The sequence below is a fragment of the Papilio polytes genome, unplaced genomic scaffold (genome assembly GCF_000836215.1).
Source record: "Papilio polytes unplaced genomic scaffold, Ppol_1.0 DF822289.1, whole genome shotgun sequence".
Lineage (NCBI taxonomy): Eukaryota > Metazoa > Arthropoda > Insecta > Lepidoptera > Papilionidae > Papilio > Papilio polytes.
In genome coordinates this window covers 2633200-2651445 of record NW_013526915.1, presented here as the reverse complement: position 1 = coordinate 2651445, position 18246 = coordinate 2633200, and the positions used below count along the sequence as shown (strand labels likewise).

The 18246-nt window shown below is 36.3% G+C and overlaps 2 protein-coding genes across 2 annotated transcripts in view; one reads left to right on the top strand and one right to left on the bottom strand.

The window, feature by feature from the left end:
- Positions 1 to 1446: 1446 nt before the first annotated feature.
- LOC106106288 (ras-like protein 3) lies at positions 1447 to 3937 on the top strand. Its single transcript, XM_013286843.1, has one exon. It carries the CDS (start codon positions 1606 to 1608, stop codon positions 2161 to 2163), a length of 558 nt encoding a protein of 185 aa, XP_013142297.1. The 5' UTR covers positions 1447 to 1605; the 3' UTR covers positions 2164 to 3937.
- A 5374-nt stretch (positions 3938 to 9311) lies between these two features.
- Positions 9312 to 18246, bottom strand: part of LOC106106194 (rootletin-like) — a 20891-nt gene continuing 11956 nt past the window's right edge. Inside the window, 15 exon segments of the mRNA XM_013286742.1 lie at positions 9312 to 9752; positions 10358 to 10492; positions 11045 to 11209; positions 11681 to 11829; positions 12320 to 12591; positions 12965 to 13109; positions 13678 to 13906; positions 14241 to 14335; positions 14935 to 15019; positions 15256 to 15363; positions 16265 to 16441; positions 16853 to 16962; positions 17328 to 17532; positions 17670 to 17783; positions 18131 to 18238. Of these exon segments, the coding sequence (XP_013142196.1) occupies positions 9645 to 9752; positions 10358 to 10492; positions 11045 to 11209; positions 11681 to 11829; positions 12320 to 12591; positions 12965 to 13109; positions 13678 to 13906; positions 14241 to 14335; positions 14935 to 15019; positions 15256 to 15363; positions 16265 to 16441; positions 16853 to 16962; positions 17328 to 17532; positions 17670 to 17783; positions 18131 to 18238 (2205 nt within the window). The 3' untranslated portion in view covers positions 9312 to 9644.

Here is an 18246-nt window from a genome sequence, read left to right as displayed (position 1 = left end):
TTATTATATTATTATTTTATATTTATATTTATGTAAACTTGCTGTTGCTTGCGACTTCGTCCACGTCAAATCAAAAATTGTAAAAAAAACATAGCCTATGTTACTCAGCGATAACGTAGTTTTTTGATGGTGAAAAAATTTTGGAAATCGGCCCATTACTTTTTGGTTTATTTCAACACATACAAAAATACAAATCTTCCCTATTTATAATTTTAAGTATGGATTTAGAAGTATAGATGAGAATCCTTTAACCTCTGGCCAGTTCTAGAAAGGCAAAAAAAGTGTTACAATAACACAATCCGATTATAACTAGGTACAGAAGGTAATGAGATTAACCCTCGGGGACACAATTCGCAAGACTCGTAATAACTTGCAAATTATTTCTGCCGTGTTAATTGGTCTTATTTGTTCCAGGTATCCTTTATTCTGTACTCTTTTTTATTATCGCGCTTTTTTTATTATTACGCTTATCACTAATTTCTTCTTGTTACCTTGCTTCAGGAATTTTAAGTGAAATGCACCTTTTTTATGTTTTATTTTGAAGATTATAGAAACATCTACCTCCTCGTCTATTGAAGAAATCCAATTTATTAGCTGAATGCGGATACCATTTGTGAAGATTTAAAAAAATGTACGAAGCTGAACCTAACAACTAGCGCCATCTAGTACTATAAAAACGTATCCACATTTTGGATGCGGAATTCGAAGAAGTTCGCTTGTAGCGTTTTTAATATTTTTTCTAATGTGATTTGTTTGTAATCGGACGGGTCTTTAATTGCCTCCTCGTCAAGTAATCTCGACATTATTACTATTACTTTGATTTTTCCTCCACTTACCTTTTTTTAACAATTCAATACTTATTGATAGTTTGCAACAACCATTTTATAGTCATTTTTCGGTTACATTCTAATTTTGAATTTATTTTAATAGTTAACCTGCCATCTAGAGTTTCATTAAAGAAATACTCAGTATTTTTGTTGCCATGTACACGACAAATTAATTGTTTTGTAATTCAACATTTCCTTGAATCATTTTATCCGTTTACTGCTTAAGTATAAATAGTTTTTTTTCACCTAAAGTAGCGCATACAATATATAGTACTTGAAAAGTATTACGCTGTACGATGAAAAAAAAATTAGTTAGTTGAAAGACAAATGTTTCTAAGATTCGATTAAATTGTAAAAAAAATTGTACATTTGTTCATATAATAATAAATTAATCGAATTTGATTGTAACAATGAAGGATGCTACATCCCCAATAGGTTAACGCATTGATGAAATAATTTGCTTTGTCCTTTCGGAACCATATTCTTTTGTGCAATTAAATTAACTCAATTCGCTGATAATTCATTCTTCCTCAAGCGTGCTATTGTTTATATTAGTCAGTCCAATTCAACAAGTGATTTGTTTATAACGTCTTTACGTAATTTATTATTTTTGTAAATGGCAATTTTAATAAAGTGAGACATCGCCCTGCTAAAACGGTGTCATGGCGGTTTGACTTGGTTAAAGGTTTTTTTGCAATAACTTACTAGTTAATGTGCTTCTTAGCGATTTGATATTTGATTTAAGTGAATAAAGTCACGTGTAACTAAATAGTTAATAATGCGTGAATATAAAATAGTTGTGTTGGGCAGTGGAGGCGTGGGAAAGTCTGCCCTGACAGTACAATTCGTACAAGGCATCTTTGTGGAGAAATACGACCCAACCATAGAGGACAGCTATCGGAAACAAGTGGAAGTGGATGGGCAACAATGCATGCTGGAGATCCTCGATACGGCCGGCACGGAGCAATTCACAGCAATGAGAGATTTATATATGAAGAATGGACAAGGTTTCGTATTAGTTTACTCCATCACAGCACAGTCGACGTTTAACGACTTGCAGGATCTCCGGGAGCAAATCCTGCGGGTGAAAGACAAAGACGATGTGCCAATGGTCCTGGTGGGCAACAAGTGCGATCTAGAGGCCGAGCGCGTGGTGGGCAAGCAGCAGGGGTCCAACCTCGCCAACCACTTCAACTGCGCCTTCATGGAGACCTCCGCTAAGGCCAAAGTCAATGTAAACGATGTGTTTTACGACCTGGTCCGACAGATCAACAAGAAGTCGCCTAAAGAGGACAAGAAACCACAAAAAAAGCCTATCAAATGTATCTTCATGTAACTGAAGAAGACCATATTGCGTCTAGGTATAGAATATTTAATAATTTGAAAGACTTCTCGTACCCGGATTTGGCTGTCAGTTCCAAAAGTTTACTAAATCGGGTGAGCATTGTTGCTTGTCAAATGTCTTTAGAGTTTTGTGGATGCGCATTTGTTGAGCTCCAATTTCCAGCGCCGCGGCGCAGGTGAAAGGTGCACAGGCAACATGGGTCTGCATTTATTCCTGTTCTCTAAAAATATGATATCATTGGTGCATTAATTTGGTTATTTTGAGAATAGACTCATTGTCTCTGTGCATCATTCACTATAAAAGAATTCCAATTGTATTGTGTGGATGACATTGGGTTCAGAAGTTCACCGCTAAAATTATCCAGCAATTGGAGTTAACTATGTTAAGTATACTATGTGAGAACCCTCCGTTCTGTTATTATTTCAAGAATTATAATACAAGAATATATACATTACTTTGAATTCAAGATAGCTAATATTACAAACTGCTGTTTATAGTGTATTTAGATGTATAAGTTTTGTTTCAAAGGGCAATGCTGAATGCAGACAGCTTCTTGTCAATTAGGTTAAACAGGAAAATGTAGTCCTTAAAATTATATGATTTATCACATTGCTATTGAGTTGAATGTATTAATTCCTAGCTATAAATGCCACCTGCTACAATATAGAGGTTGTAAATAGTGAGTGCTCAAATTAACTTTTAATTAAAAACATTCTTTGCTTCTAAAATAACTTGCTTTTCAATTTTTAAAACAATGCCTTTGTTTGTAATTGAATATTTATGCATTTACATTTTATGACCAACCGGTTCATATATTACAAACAAGATCTGTTTTTTGCACTCATTTTTGCATTCCTTTGTGTTCAGTTGACAGAATGAGTTGTATGAAGTCAAGTGCCTTTCCATAAAGATGTGTGTACACATGTATAGATATATTATGTTTCTGCATCAATTGTTTTGCTTTATAGGTTATCTTTGGGCCAGCATTGTCATAAATTTTAGCAACAGATTTAATTGTTTGCCTTATTTAACATAGCCCCGCTGTCTGCAGTTAGCAAGCGATTTAGGTATAATTATTGTAATATTTTCAAACTTCTGAACTGTTAGTATGAGAGATGGATAGTGCAGGTTCCGGTAGGCCTGAACCATTGTATAATGTTTAAATAAGTAAGAATACATTAAATTTTTCAGATATATTGTCTTGTTATATAATTCAAATGTATCGAAGTTGGTATTAGCATACCACTTAGGTTTCGGTAAGTTTGAACAAATATTAGTGAGCCTTAGGTGAGTGCACCCACCCAGTGTAGTGTCTCCGATGCCCAGTGGCTCGCCTCGGGTTGTACACTACGTGCCACAGACTCTTAACCCCTAAGTATTAATAAAAAATCTAAAAAAAAATTATCGTTATTGTAAATGGATTAAAGTTTTATGATTAACTGGCTCATTTTTAATGTAAATTTACATCAAATGTTTTGCTGCTATGAATAATTTGTTAAATGAAAAAATAATTATAAATATAGATGTTCCAATATTGTTATGGGATTAGATGTTTCCTCCGTATTGATTTCTGTTAACTTGTAAGATCGCTGCACAAGGATATTGGTAGTAACTTGATCTGAGTTCAATTATATTTTTTAAATATATATCAATCAAATTATGAACTCTTGTATATTTTTATCTTTTCAATCAATAATCGACATGTACAATAACTATTTTTTCTTCTTTTTTTGCAAATTTATCAATAAAACCAATTTTAAATATTGATGTTTTGTGCTGAGTTTTCCTTGCGTTCATGTCGCTCTGGAGGTGCGTGTCGGTTGCACCATGGCGCGGTATCGCAGTGAGTCAGCTGGCCGGTGCCCTCCGCCGCGCCGCTCCGACCCGCCCATCCGCCAATTGGGACGGAATTTTAATGGAATTAATTTAATTGAAACAATCATTACCCCACTACTATAACTTTATTGACTTACGGTGTACAAAAGTTTCATAAAACGTGTTCACAAATACTAAAACTAAATTACATTGTATATTATTAAAAATAAGGGCAGTGTACGTGGCGGGCGTATGTCTATATTCTAGTAACATAAGAATTGACACAGTCCAATGAAAGTATGAACACAATACGCCTTATAACCAAGCTATCTAAAGTATTGCAAAGGAAATTATAACTTCTACATAAAATTGCTGAAATTGGTCGCCCCGTAATGTGATACAAGGTCTCGTACATAGATCGAGCTCACTACGGGACGCGGTACAAATGAAAAATTAACATAAATTTAATGAATTAATACATTGAGAGCTCGTGGGAGGCGTTATCTACATACAATTATACAAAAAAAATGTTAGAACACATTCCCAAGGCACAGATGTTCAGTTACATTACAATAAGTTTTTGTTGGAAAACTAATTATTGACATTTCTTGATAAACGTTCACAAAATACTGTGATAAGATATCCACACAGCTAATATTCGGCGCAGGAAGTCGATATCTGTTTTGTATATTAATAGTTTCAAATCTGTAGCCTAACAATGTATCGAGAGTTCGCCTTGTTTACATACTATAAAGCTTGTACATTGTTAATTTCTTTAAAACGTCTCACGGAATATTCTCAGTAATGGTTTGGTAAACCCTTTTAAACGAAAACCAGATCAGAAGCAATGAATTCCATTGACGTGACTCATTTTGCACTTTACTAACGATTTAAGGCTGCAACAATAAATAAGTCATATGGGAGCTAAACCAAAACCTTTATTCCTGTAAGTTATATTTTGTTAGTATAATTCAATTTAAAACAAAAAGTTTGGTTTTGCTTCAACGTGAATACAAAATCGGAGTTAATTATGCACTTTTTAATACCCTAAATGAAGTGTCCTTGATACACGTCAATTGTATAGATTAGGGAAAATTCCATTTGAAACATATTTTCCTCGTATTAATGTCATTACTATGTAATTAAGTGAACAATTTTGCCTACGTTACAACAGTGCCGTATAAATAATAATTACTATAATATATTTTCAATCCTAATACACAAATACTAAAATTACTGACTAGATGTGACTAGAATTGGACGGAATAGTTCATACATTGACTAGATTACAACATAGAAAATGTCAGTTTAAAAACCAAACATCTTTGAACAAAGAATACTGTGTCTCGATTTGGTCCCGAGATATTTTATGGCTGAATCTTGTAAATTTTATGTTGACTCGAAAAAAAAGTTACCAAAAACGCTTCTCGCTGGAGATTTTTGTAACAATTTGTAACTTGAATGTTGAATGCAATAACTTTAAATCAAATTCGTTCGAATTATCAAAATTGTAGCGCAAAGCCGCATACTAATATCTTTAGATGGCCTATGTTTCAAGTTATATAGATCAAGTCTCAAGTTGAAGACCGCTTGTATTTAGCATGTGACACATAATTCCAAGGCCAATAAGACGAGGTAAATAAGGGTTCTTCGCAGTTCGCTGAATCCGGACGATTCATTTTATACAGTTGACCAGACTCGCAACCATAAAATTACATATTACCAATTTTAACCATAAATTATTGTAAAGTACATATATATCGTACAAATCAGTTTGGTACTTTAGACATTCAAAATAATGTAGATCAGTTCCATTTTAAGTATAAAATATATTTTTGATACTTTAAAACTACTAGGTATGTTTTCTGAATGTAGAATAGAGACGATTGTTTGGGTTTTGATTAGAGAATTGTGCTGTTTTGTGCACAATAGAAAAAAAGACAAGTGCTGTGTTATGCATTAAGATAATAGAGAATAGAACATTTTTATGCAAATATATAATAGGTACAGACGAGTAGAAAAAGATTGTCTAGGTGTCTCATATGATTTTAAAACAAACTTGTGCACATTTTCTCAATAGTGTGTTAAATTTAGAAGCCAAGATTTTAAGTATTCTTGTATCTATCTTGAATAGAATCTCAAGAGTGAATGCATAAGAGTCAGAAGACAGTCTTATATGTAGAAATAAAAATATTCACTCTTTGTTGAGTCACAATGCCTTGTATCGTTGATAACTAGTACAAACGTGAAACCTACCTATGTTAAAATATAATATATGCGAAGGCCGATGATACGAACTTGAAGTAGCGCGGTAATTGGGTCACATCTGTATCAAGTGATACTTTCTTGTAAGGTTAACGAACTTGCGTACATTAAGTACAAGTTTTTTTATAATAATATTCATACACTTAGCAAGATAAAACCTAACTGTAATTAAATGCCGAAAAGTTTGTATAACTTTAAATCTTTTCTTGTATTAGCGACAGAAATGCATAGAGTATGTAGGTATGATCTGTATGTACATACCAACATGTGTACATTGTTCATACTAATATTATAAATGCGAAAGTTTAGATGGATAATTGTTAGAGTTTGTAGCCTAAACGGCTGAACGGACTTCGATAAAATTTGGCATAGATGTAGAGGATAGTTTGGAAGAACACATAAGCTACTAACATTTGTTTTTCTAGTTCCGAGCGGAAGTAGTCGCGGGCGAAAGCTAGTAGATGTATAAATATAGAAATGTCAAGTTCTCAAACAGTCTAGTAGAAAATCTACCTAACCCTTTAGGTTATAATCGTAAAACTAACTACAGCCTAACACATCTAAAACCTAGACATTTACGTCAGAGCTGAGTCATGTTTATAGCAGAAAAAATGACTTCCTTTGTACTTCCGGTTACTCTGACCTTACTAGATGAGTCAACGCCGGCGCAGGACTTGACACCGTCTTCAAACGATTGTAATCTTTATGTGAGGACGTGTGCATACCGGCTTGTGACAAAAATATGACTACATTTGTTACAGTAAAGTGAGCATTATATTAATTTGAATAGCTATTCTATTTTGTACTTTATTCCTCTAGAATAGATATTGAATTTTAATAACGTGTAGTCGATCAAATGTGCGTAGCGAGTTTTATTAATTTTCAGATTATTGCGAAATAAAAATTATTGAAATATTCCCGTTAGAAAAGGTATCCAGTTTAGTTTAAAACCGTTTAATATGAGGTCAAAAATGTTATTTTAAAATATTCACGAATTCGCTGTAATTAAGTGAAGTCGAGTCATAGCTGCAGATAATGGTAACAATTAAGGCCGTGTGACTTGCAAAGGTTACGAGTTAATTACACACCGCGAACACATTTTTCTATACAATTTACATCCAATTTATGGATAGAGCTACTGAAATCGGCCTACAAGTAATGTAACTTAAAGGTGACCAAAAACTGTCGCATAAGTTAAGTGGGCGAACATGATAAGAAGGCGTATCCGTTAAGTAACCTAATATAGAAAAAAGTTGAGGTTTGATGTTTTAAAAATAAATTTTTGTAATATTCAAAGATGTACAGAAAAGGGATATTTTGGTATAACCTTTACCTATAAAGGGTCCTGGAAAATATAGCGTATTTACTAAGAACATGACTAAGAAATAATTATACGTTAAACTGATCATGTACCGGTCATTACTCACATAACTTGAATCATTTACATTTATGGAGGCACGTGTATTGTGTAAGAAAAGGTATTCATACTGTATCGTTTACTTCTATTTCAAAATAACTAACCCTTTTAAAAAAATCATTTTAGAAATTCGACAATAGATTTGTTGACAAAAAAAATATATATTACAAGTCAGAATGTAATAATATTTAGTACAAACACTAAAACAAAACCTCCAATTTAAAAAAAAAACATCGCTTTACTTTATTGAATATTTATAACTCAAAACTCTACCCTTTATTAACCTTAAATCCTTTACAAATGTCAAAAGTCTACCATCAATAGCCTAAAAAAAACATTTTAAACTATCAAATAATTAATTAAAATCTATTGTACGTATTTTCATGTATTAAAAGTCAGTATAAAGTACTATATCAGTAAGAATGCGGGATTCAATAGTTTTACAGCGCCATGTGTGCGCGGGACCGGTCGGCGCGCGCCCGCACATCTGCCCTGTGACGTCACGCACAAGGTGAGGACACACTACATATGAGTAATATTGCATTGACAGGTGACAACACTTCAATTTTATAGAAGAAAATATATTTAAAAGAACTATGTAAATGTGCTTAACTTATAATAAAAAATGCTTTGTTTTATTTAACTAATATTTTAAATGCGAAAGTTTAGATGAATGGATGTTTATAAGAGTTTGTACCCTAAACGACTGAACGGAACTGGATGAAATTTGGCATAGATGTAAAAGGTAGTCTGGAAGAACACAGGCTACTTAGTTTTTTTAATATCACGCGTACGGAGTCGCGGGCGAAAGCTAGTGTTAGTTTTAGTTAGTTTAAAAAAATGTTTAAACCAATTAATTCTGAAGAAATGCAAGAAAGTAGATTACTTTACTATATTAAATATATAAAAGCGATAGTATCTCTTATGTGTGCTCACCCTAATCGCACATTGCGTTGGTCTAGCGGGCGTTATCAGCAAGTCATATAAACATACGTGTTTCGTTAATTTTATGATAACGATTATAGATTTTTTTATATATTTACTAATTTTAGTACATTCACCTTCCGGTATATGGAATTTGCAAGTTTGTACTACAAAGTTCAATTTGAAAGTTACGATTTACGCAATAATCGTGTAGTTAAATAGTGTTTAAAATTATTCTTGTGTCTATTTTACCAATAAAAATGATATGTTTTTATATGAGAATTGTAACAACCGACATTTATGTATCTCAAACATTGTCAAGATAATCACATCATTGACGCCACCCCTTTTCCTGTTAACGGGGTTAATGTACAATATCCTTTTATGTATGAATGAATTCTCTCACGTGTTTTTAAATAGTAATTTCTACCACTCTTAGTTATGTGTTATCTCATTCCATTTAATGTATTTTTAATCAGAATATTCAATCAAATTTATTTTTTACTTTGAAGTATATTTTTTGTCTATGAATACCGCAGTTAAAAAATAACTAATTTAAAAACTGTGTATCCTCAATACGAATACTAATATTATAAAGAGGAAAAAATTGTATTTTTGAATTTTTGTATGTATCCACAGAAAAACTACTTGGCTGATTTTAAAATAATCTTTCACCATTAGAAAGGTAATTTATCTATGAGTAACATAGACTATGTTTTTATTTTTTTTCTAATTCCATGAGGGCGAAGTCGCGAGCAAACAGCAATTTATTAAAATTTTGAATTCGTTGTAAAATTAACGTCAGGGATTAGTTACATGACGCACTAAACCGCAATTAAAGTAACGTGACGTCATTAGTCACGTCATTCATTAAATTAACTGAATATATACTAATAGGTATAATAGAGAGGAAAGATTTGTAAACTTGTATGTACTGAAATAACTCAAAAACTACTGGGCCGATTTAAAAAATTCTTTCACCATTAGAAAGCTTTTTTATGCTGAGTAACATAGGGTATATTTTTAATTTACGTGGTCCTTATTTCCGTAGTTACTTGGCGGAGTCATAGCTGTCGTTGAGCGGCGGCAGGCTGTGTGTCAGCGTGTTGTCCAGTTTCCTTGCTTCGTGTTCTAAAGTATATGCGTCTAGAGCTGGGTCCTAGAAAAATTAAGTATTAGACATATTTGAGGTTACAATAACGAGTTGTATTCTTATCGTTACACAGGTAATATCGCCACTAACAAAATATGTAACTGCCGCATTCAAATCCTTTATGGGTCTGTCTTAGTGATTTTTGATAAATTTTCAATAAGGGTCTCAATTAGTGACAAATTATTAACTCTGTTGCAGTATCTGGCTACTGAAACGACATTTAAATATGCAACAGCCTCATATATGATAAGACCGCGATATACGCTTTGATTCGAATAGTCGAACTAATGGGCTGATAGCTGCAGTTAACCCTAATTAGATATTGTCCAATGTGACGAATAACTAATTTAAAAAAATCTATGTTTTCTTGGTACATAAACTCTGTCGAATTGAGATTTAAAAGGGTTAGAAAGTATGTAGTGGGCAAATGACTGTTTTCTTTATTCAGTTATAAGTATAATGTGAATTGTGTAATTGTGTAACTGTATAACTGTGTATCTGTGTAATTGTGTAACCGTATAATGTGTAACTGTGTAATGTGTAACTGTATAATGTGTAACTGTGTAATGTGTAATGTGTAACTGTGTGATGTGTAACTGTGTGATGTGTACCTGTGCGACAGCTCGCAGCGAGTCCCCGAGCGCGGAGCGCAGGCGCTGCACGTCGCGCGCCGCCCGCCCGCTGCGCGCTACGTACGCCTGCCGCCGACGCAGCTCCGACGACAGCTGGGACCGCAGCTGGGACGCCTGCACATTACAGTGGGTTTACACTGACCGTACAGTGATACAGGAATGTTGTGTCTCATAAAAGAATGAAAGGGAGGACAATCATTCGTAATGTTAATGGCGTTTTTATTACGCGCGTTAAAAACACGCGTGAAAGAAATGCATTTCCATGTTTTTTCTATCGACAGCGCTTTTACTTTATATCACGCAGTTGTATTTTGAACGCTAAGCGAATAAGACAAATGTATAAAGCGTTCATATAACTGAGAGCGATAAAGCGCAAACGCCGAGCATTAAAAATGCGCTTGTAAGAATGGGGACTAAAATGTTTATCATTTTTAATCAAACTTACAAATCTAAAACAGTTTTTTTAATTCTATGTGCTACTTTGTAAACCAAAGGAGCACGAGTTTTCAGTATCAACGAGAACAATCGAAACGAATTATAAAAAAAACCTTTAAATATATGTTTTTATAGTAATAAAGCATACAAAAAAATCGGATTTAGCGTAACGTAAACATTGCTGGTACATTAGGGAAACAAAAACTAACTTTATAACTTAGTGTAAGTTACCTGTGCTTCAAGTCGTGCAATTTGCTGCCTGTGGGAGGCCTCCCTCGCCTCCAGCAGGCGCTCGGCCTGCAGCGCCGCCTGCCGGTACTGCTCCGCGTCGCTGCGCCCGCCGCTCACCGACACCTCCGACAGGTAGCGGTTGCGAGCCATTGATAGCTCCGCCTCCTAACACAACAACATTTAAACCTCTTTTCCACTAGCACGACTGACATTTCCACCGGTGCGAAAAAAAAAAACGAGAAAACGACCTTCTAAATTAATTGATGTAAGAGAAGACTTAAATGGGATATTTCCCCTTCATATGTGTCTTCACCGTCAGGTCTAATATCCCTTCCCATCCATTCCTTATTTTATTTAATGGAAAGGTACACCACAAGTAACACCAACTCCATGTAAGAACACGATCATATTAAATATAAAGCAGAACATACAGGTTTATAAGAAAAGAGTAGGAAGGGAAAGGGACAAAAAATAACCGTCCTGCATGCTTACTATACAAATATCTATGGAACGACTGGATCCATTTAGACGATACTTGGAAGGAAAGGTAGAAGATTTTTCTTTGTATTTTGATGCAAAATGAGTTAATCAAGTTTTATATTGATATAATATTGAAATATAATGTAGGTGTCTGACCTTGTCTGAGAGTTCCTTCTCCAGACGTCGTATCTTCATGCGCAGCTCCCTGTTCTCCAGCTCCAGCAGGCTCCACTCCGCGCTGAAACTCTTCCCCTTGCACGTGCACTCCTTCACATCACGAACAGAATCCTTCGTTGAATCACCACCTGATTGGAGATACGATAAACGTCTAATTTAGTAACCAATATTCGATTCTGAGTGCGTAAAACGGCAGCTCGAGGAAAGGCCGTTTGAAGGTTCAAAGTAACATACAAGTAGCCTACTAAGTTTAGCAAGGTCTGCACATTTGGAGTAAGCAATCTTAAGCGATATTGTGTTAAAAAATTGGAGTGTCTGTTTGTCATATCAAGAAAGAAATCCCGATTTCGCGAAGACGTATTTTCGTTGCCGAAAACAAAAATTGCATTTAAGAAATTTTAGTCTTAGATATTATCTCACAAAAGTTTAAACAATTTATTTTTTTGTCTATCTGACTATCTGTCTGTCGCCAAGTTTGTTTCGGGTAATCTCCAAAACGGCTGGATCGATTTTTTTTTTGACAAATGCGGGAATGTTACAGACGACCTTGTTTTCCACACTAACAAAGCTTGCAACCGACATTTCGTAGGAAAAAAGTTATTATTTCAAAGATATTACCTGAGTCAATATCACGATACACATCACGGTACAGCTTGTCGCGCTCGTGGCTCTTACTGCGCGCTGCGAGTTGCGCGTGCGTAGCGGCGGGCGCGTGCGCAGCGGCGGGTCGTGCCGCGCTCAGTCTGCGTACTGCGTCCTGCAGCGCGTCGTTCTGCGCACGCAGCTCTGCGCGCTCGCGCTGTAGCACGTGCAGCTCGCGCTCCGCCTCCGCGTCCCCGCTCTCCTTACCCTCCCACGTATTCAAACGTAACTGAGACTCTAAACCGGACCTGGGAAACATACTTATGATCGGTTTCCCACTTTTGACCTTTTGTTAGTTTATTTGGTTAGATAACTTCATGAAATGCGTAACTCGAGTTTTACTCCGTTAAAACTTATATTACTAGATAATGACAAAGTACATGGAAACTTGATCAACCCAACTTTAGTGTTTTTCTTTTAACTTGGCAGTTTTGATAGAATTTAAATGAAGAGCCAATAGACTGTATTTAGGGAACGGATTTTCGAGCAATTTGAGGTCAAAAGTTCGAATCCCACCATTCTACTGTTGCACAAGCCTAAAATTTAGTTGGAATGGTAAAACAATATTATTAAATCAACAAAAATCTGCTATTATAAAAAAATATATATTTCTTTGCTTACTTTTGTACTTCAATGTTGGCGAGCTGGTTGGTAAGGCGGTGCACTTGGTCTTCTAACGTGGCGTTGAGTCGCTTCAGTTCGCCAAGCGCGCTTTTAGCGCTCTCTAGTTTTTCTGACAGCACGCGCCGGTCGTTCTCGCATGTAGCTGTAAGTACATTTTTAAAAGGTCATGCTTATTTTATTTAAATAACTAAAAATGTTCCAAGATAATTAATAAAACACCTGAAATGATTATAAATTTTCTTTACAATGACAGTAATTATGCTCGGTTAAATATTTTGATACAAATAGTTCGAAGCGTCTGATTGGTTTGTTTTTTTATTTATTTATTAGGTCCACCAATTGCACGTTCAAGTTCACGATCAAATTAAATATATTATAAACAAAGTTAATAAAAAAAAAGCACACATAGATGATAGGCGTACACAGCGGTCACAAAAAGATTTTTTCTTAAATTACAATCGGTGATTCAGATAATAAATAAAGGTGATTAAGATATCACACACATACTTATTACAAACGCACATACATTGAACATAAAAATGAACACAAAACAATAAAAGAAAATTTAAAAATGTTACTGGTGGTAATTTAAGCTAAAATCGCTTTTTTAATCAAGGTCAAAAATCGCAATAGAGTAAAAATACTTACACACATGCGTATGTGAGAAACTTATCGTTCAAAAGGAGACAAATGACGTCATAGTAACTCACCAACAGTCTTCTGCATCTGTCTGAGCTTGTCTGTTGCATTCTGTTCGTGGTTCTTAGCTTCATTGAGCGCGCGCTGCGTCTTGGCGAGGTCTGCGCGCAGCTCGCTCTCCGCCGCAGCAGCCTTCTGCAGCGCCGCCGACAGCTGCTCCACTGTACCCTTCAGAGAGGTGCACCGGTCTTCCAACGAGCTGATCGTACGTTGGTGACCTTCGCAACGCTCTTGGAGTTTCTGAAAACATACATTATTATGTAAATTGGTATTGAATTAAAAAAAGAAGTGTAACTGTTGTTTTCGTTTGTATTATTTTAGTAAGGACATGATCAAGGAATGACAGATGACGAAAGGTGTAATCTACCTGGAGAATGTAAATTTACTGAACTGAACCTGCAAGAGCAATATAAGGAGGAGGCGGGGGGGACGATAACAATGTTGTTAATTAGCCTAGGCGCCAATAGGCTACTGGTTTGGGGTACGGAATCATATCCTAGCACAAGCCTAAACTTTAGTTAGAATTCTCAATGGAGATTGGTAAATTAACAAACAATAAAAAGAAAAGAAATACCTTAAGTGCAGCATCGCGGTCTCTGGCGGCGACCGCTGCGCGCTGCACGTCGCCCTCCAGCTGCGCTCGCCGCACGTCCAGCCGCGCCGCGCGACCTGCGGGAAACATTAACAGTAGAAAACCCGCTTTATATTCATTGCTCGAATGGGCCAAATGGCCACACGCAGTACAACGACACAGAAGACAGTTAACAAGTGAATGCAACAATACAGTCTGATATGTCTACGAGCAGGCATAATTTTAGTCTCTTTCCCTTTCCCATCCTCTTCTATAAGGCAAAGAGGATAAAGTAAGGTGATTTTGATGGTGGAGGCACATAGGAAGGGGAAATATGCTCTTTACACACATTTCCTTCTCCATCAATAAAAGGTACGCAGTGTATCTGCAATTACAAATGTCTATAGGTCACTGCCCATATTTCATCGTCGTTGCCTCGCTATTTTGGTGAACTTCGGTGGCCGCTCGCTCCTTTGAGCGTACTATAAACTATTAATTAACTAGCTTTCGCCCGCGACTCCATCCGCATGAAATTAGAAAAAAAAAACAGAAGTAGTCTTGTGTTCTTCCAGTCTATCCTCTACATCTATGCCGAATTACATTGAGATCCGTTCAGCAGTTTAGGCTACAAGCTGTAACAAACATCCTTCCGTCTTAACTTTTACATTTATAATATTAGTAAGTAAGATATAATTACCTTCAGCAGCCGCTAATGCTTCCCGCAGCTGGCCGACTTCTTGCACTCGTTCTGCTAATTGTACTCGTAGGCTCTCCGATTTATTCTGCAATAGACAATAAAAAAATTGGGTCACGTAATTTACAATCTTAAGTACTAAAAAAAAGAATTATCCAAATCGGTCCACTAGCGGCGGAGTTATGCCGTAACACACATAAAAAAAATAAAAAAAAACATATCGTCGAATTGAATACCTCCTTCTTTTGGGAAGTCGGTCAATAAAAAACTTCAAAACAAGTATGAGTGAGATAATAGTTTTCATAAATATGAATGTAAAATGACCTCATTCTGTAGTTTTTCTTCAGAGACGGAGCTGACTGCGGCCTCCAGGCTGGTGATCTTGTCCCTCAAGTTGTTCACTTCTGTTGTCTTCGATTGAATGGATTCGTTCTGAAATAGCAAGGGAATTTACTTTACAGTATCCTAAAATTAACTTTATGAGTCCTAGTTACTTATAAATCATAAGTGGTCATTGATTTGTCTGGTACAGCCAGTTCCATAAATATCTACACAGTTACGAAGCATAAGAAAATCTATACTAATATTATAAACAGGAAAGATTTGTATTTTTGTATGTATTGGAACAGAAAACCTTCTGGGTCGATTTTAAAAATTCTTTACTTTACTAAGATTACTTTTTTAATTTCCTGCGGATAAAGTCGCGAGCAACCGCTAGTAGTATGTAATTAGTGGTGCAGGAATTACGTAATTCAAATCTCGCCATTTACTTATAAGAAATTGACGCAACACTCGTTCATCGGCATACACATCTGTCGATGTCATTCAGAAGTATTAAGAATAGCGCACCATTTTGGCGGGAATCAGTAGTATAAATGTGTTGAAGTTGTTACAATCATATTAATGGCTAAAAGTAAAAATCGTCGTTGAAGTTCTAACACCGCGTAAGAAACTGGCCATTTTGATGCTATTCGCTACAGAAACGGGATTATTCCCAACCGTCTCCCCACTCTGTCCCCCCGTGGGAAGAAAATTTTCGTCCGTCCCGCCTTTTAGTCCTAGAATCACCAAAATGGTGACAAATGGAACCGCTTAAAATTAAATAAGTTCCAACCGTCCCCTCATCGCAAAAGGTGGGACGGATGTAACTTTTTATTCTCATCTGTTCCACGTGGGGACAGAGGGGGATGACGTTGGGAATAATCCGCGAAACTGAAGACGCATATATTCTAGATTAAAGAAAACTATAAATAAGTATACACAAACAGTATTAGTATATATTAACAAGATTATGCAACTACAGCGATGCAATGTTGTGAAGCTGAGTACATACCAGTGCAGTGAGCTGTGCGTCCTTGCTGGCGAGTGCGGCTTGGAGACGCGCGCGCTCCTCCTGCAGGCCGCGCACGCTGCCGCTGAGCGACTGCAGCTTGCCCTCGCCCTTGCCCTGCTGCTCAGACACTTCCTTCAGCTGCTTCTTTAACGATTGCAACTGACATTTGTAGTCGTCCTGTAACAAAAACAGTGTTACTTATATTGTTAAAGCGAAACTTTAGATGCATGTTTGTTTGTAGTTATCCCTTAAACGGCTAAACCGATTTCGTTAAAAGACTTATTTAGCCTAGAATATTGTCTGAAACAATTAGGATTATTATTTGTCCTGTGGTTCGGGCGATGAATCTATACGAAAAAATATCGTTATCGCCAATAGGGGGGACAATAGGAGCATCTGTCCCCCACCTAGAGCCAAAAAAGTAAAATAACTTACTAGTTTTGTATGCATAATACAATTTTGATGATATCTGCCCATCAGTCCTAGACTAAACCTTACATAGATCATCGGCTTGCACCCATATCTCTTTTATTTATATTGAAAATACTAGAAATGTTTGTAAACTCAGGAGTAGAAGTTAAATGTTACCTTTTCTCGTTCTATCTGACAAACTTCGTGCATCAAATTGCGAACACCCTTCTTGATAAGTTCTGGATCGACGTCGATGATCTCATTCCGGTCTTCTGAATGATCACGACCTGAAATTACGTATAACTTAAAAGTAATGTAATACTCCAACTAAATATTTTTCGATTTCATTGTATTTGTACACACAAGTAAACTAACTGATGGGAATTAATTAAATGTTTAATGATTGTTTGTTTTATTTAATTTTACAAAAGAAAGTTTTTTTTTTAAACACATCACACTATAGAATGTTATGCTTTTGTTGTACTACACCATTTCCCGCCACTAAGTTAGCATTTTCTGTCAACAAGTCACCATTTTCTACTAACAATGCAACATTTCCTAAAAAAATGCGGAATTTCTTGCCAAAAACACAACATTTCCTACACCAAGAGCAAGGGTAGTATGTCCTACGCCTATTACTTGGTACTCCTACCTCTATGCGGGCTATATCTCCTGGCGGGGCTGGCCATGCGGCGGCGCGCGGCGAGCAGCGTGCCGTCGGGCTGCACGCCGCAGACGCGCCGCAGCGTGTGCGCCACTGACGACAGCCGCGCCTCCGCCTCGCGCCGCAGACCCTCGCTCTGAGATAACTGGCCTTCTACCGCGCGGGATCGGCTCTCGCATGCCGAAAGACGAGTCTGGAAGAAAAATTACTTTATTTTTTTTAGTATGACGCAATTTGTTATATTTTTTACATTTACATTGATGAACGCAATGATTTTGACTTATTTCAAACTCGTTATAGCATTTTAAACTTCCAGTATTCCGTACACACCTTAAGCTCTTGTATCTGCTGAGTGGCGTCCGCGAGGCACACCTCCAGATTGTGTTTGAGCTCCTCCAAACGACGCTCTTTGGAGCGACAGTCCTCCAAGCGGATTACTAGTTCCTGATAACAAAAAAAGTTTAACAAACATAAATTAAAATAACTTTAATAAGTATCCACAATTTATACTAATAGAGGAAAGACTTGTATTTTTTTACATATTGAAATAACTTAAAAACTACTGGACCAATTTCAAAAATTCTTGCACTATTAAAAAGCTATGTTATTATTGAGTAACATATTTTTACTACTTTTTAATACCACGCGGGCGAAGTCGCGAGCAACAGCTAGTCTATCATACAAACGAGACGATTTGTTACAGCGCCATCTATTGTCAATTAAGCGCCTCAATATCTCAATTACAGCTCCGTCTATTGGAGGCTAAACACATCGAAACTACAGTTGCATACCTGGTCCCTAGCGCGACATGCCTCATCCAGGTCTGCGCAGCGTTGTCTCGCACTGCCGAGGTCAGCGCGCGCAGTTTGCAGCAGCGATTCCAGCTCCGAACACCTCCGCTTCGCTG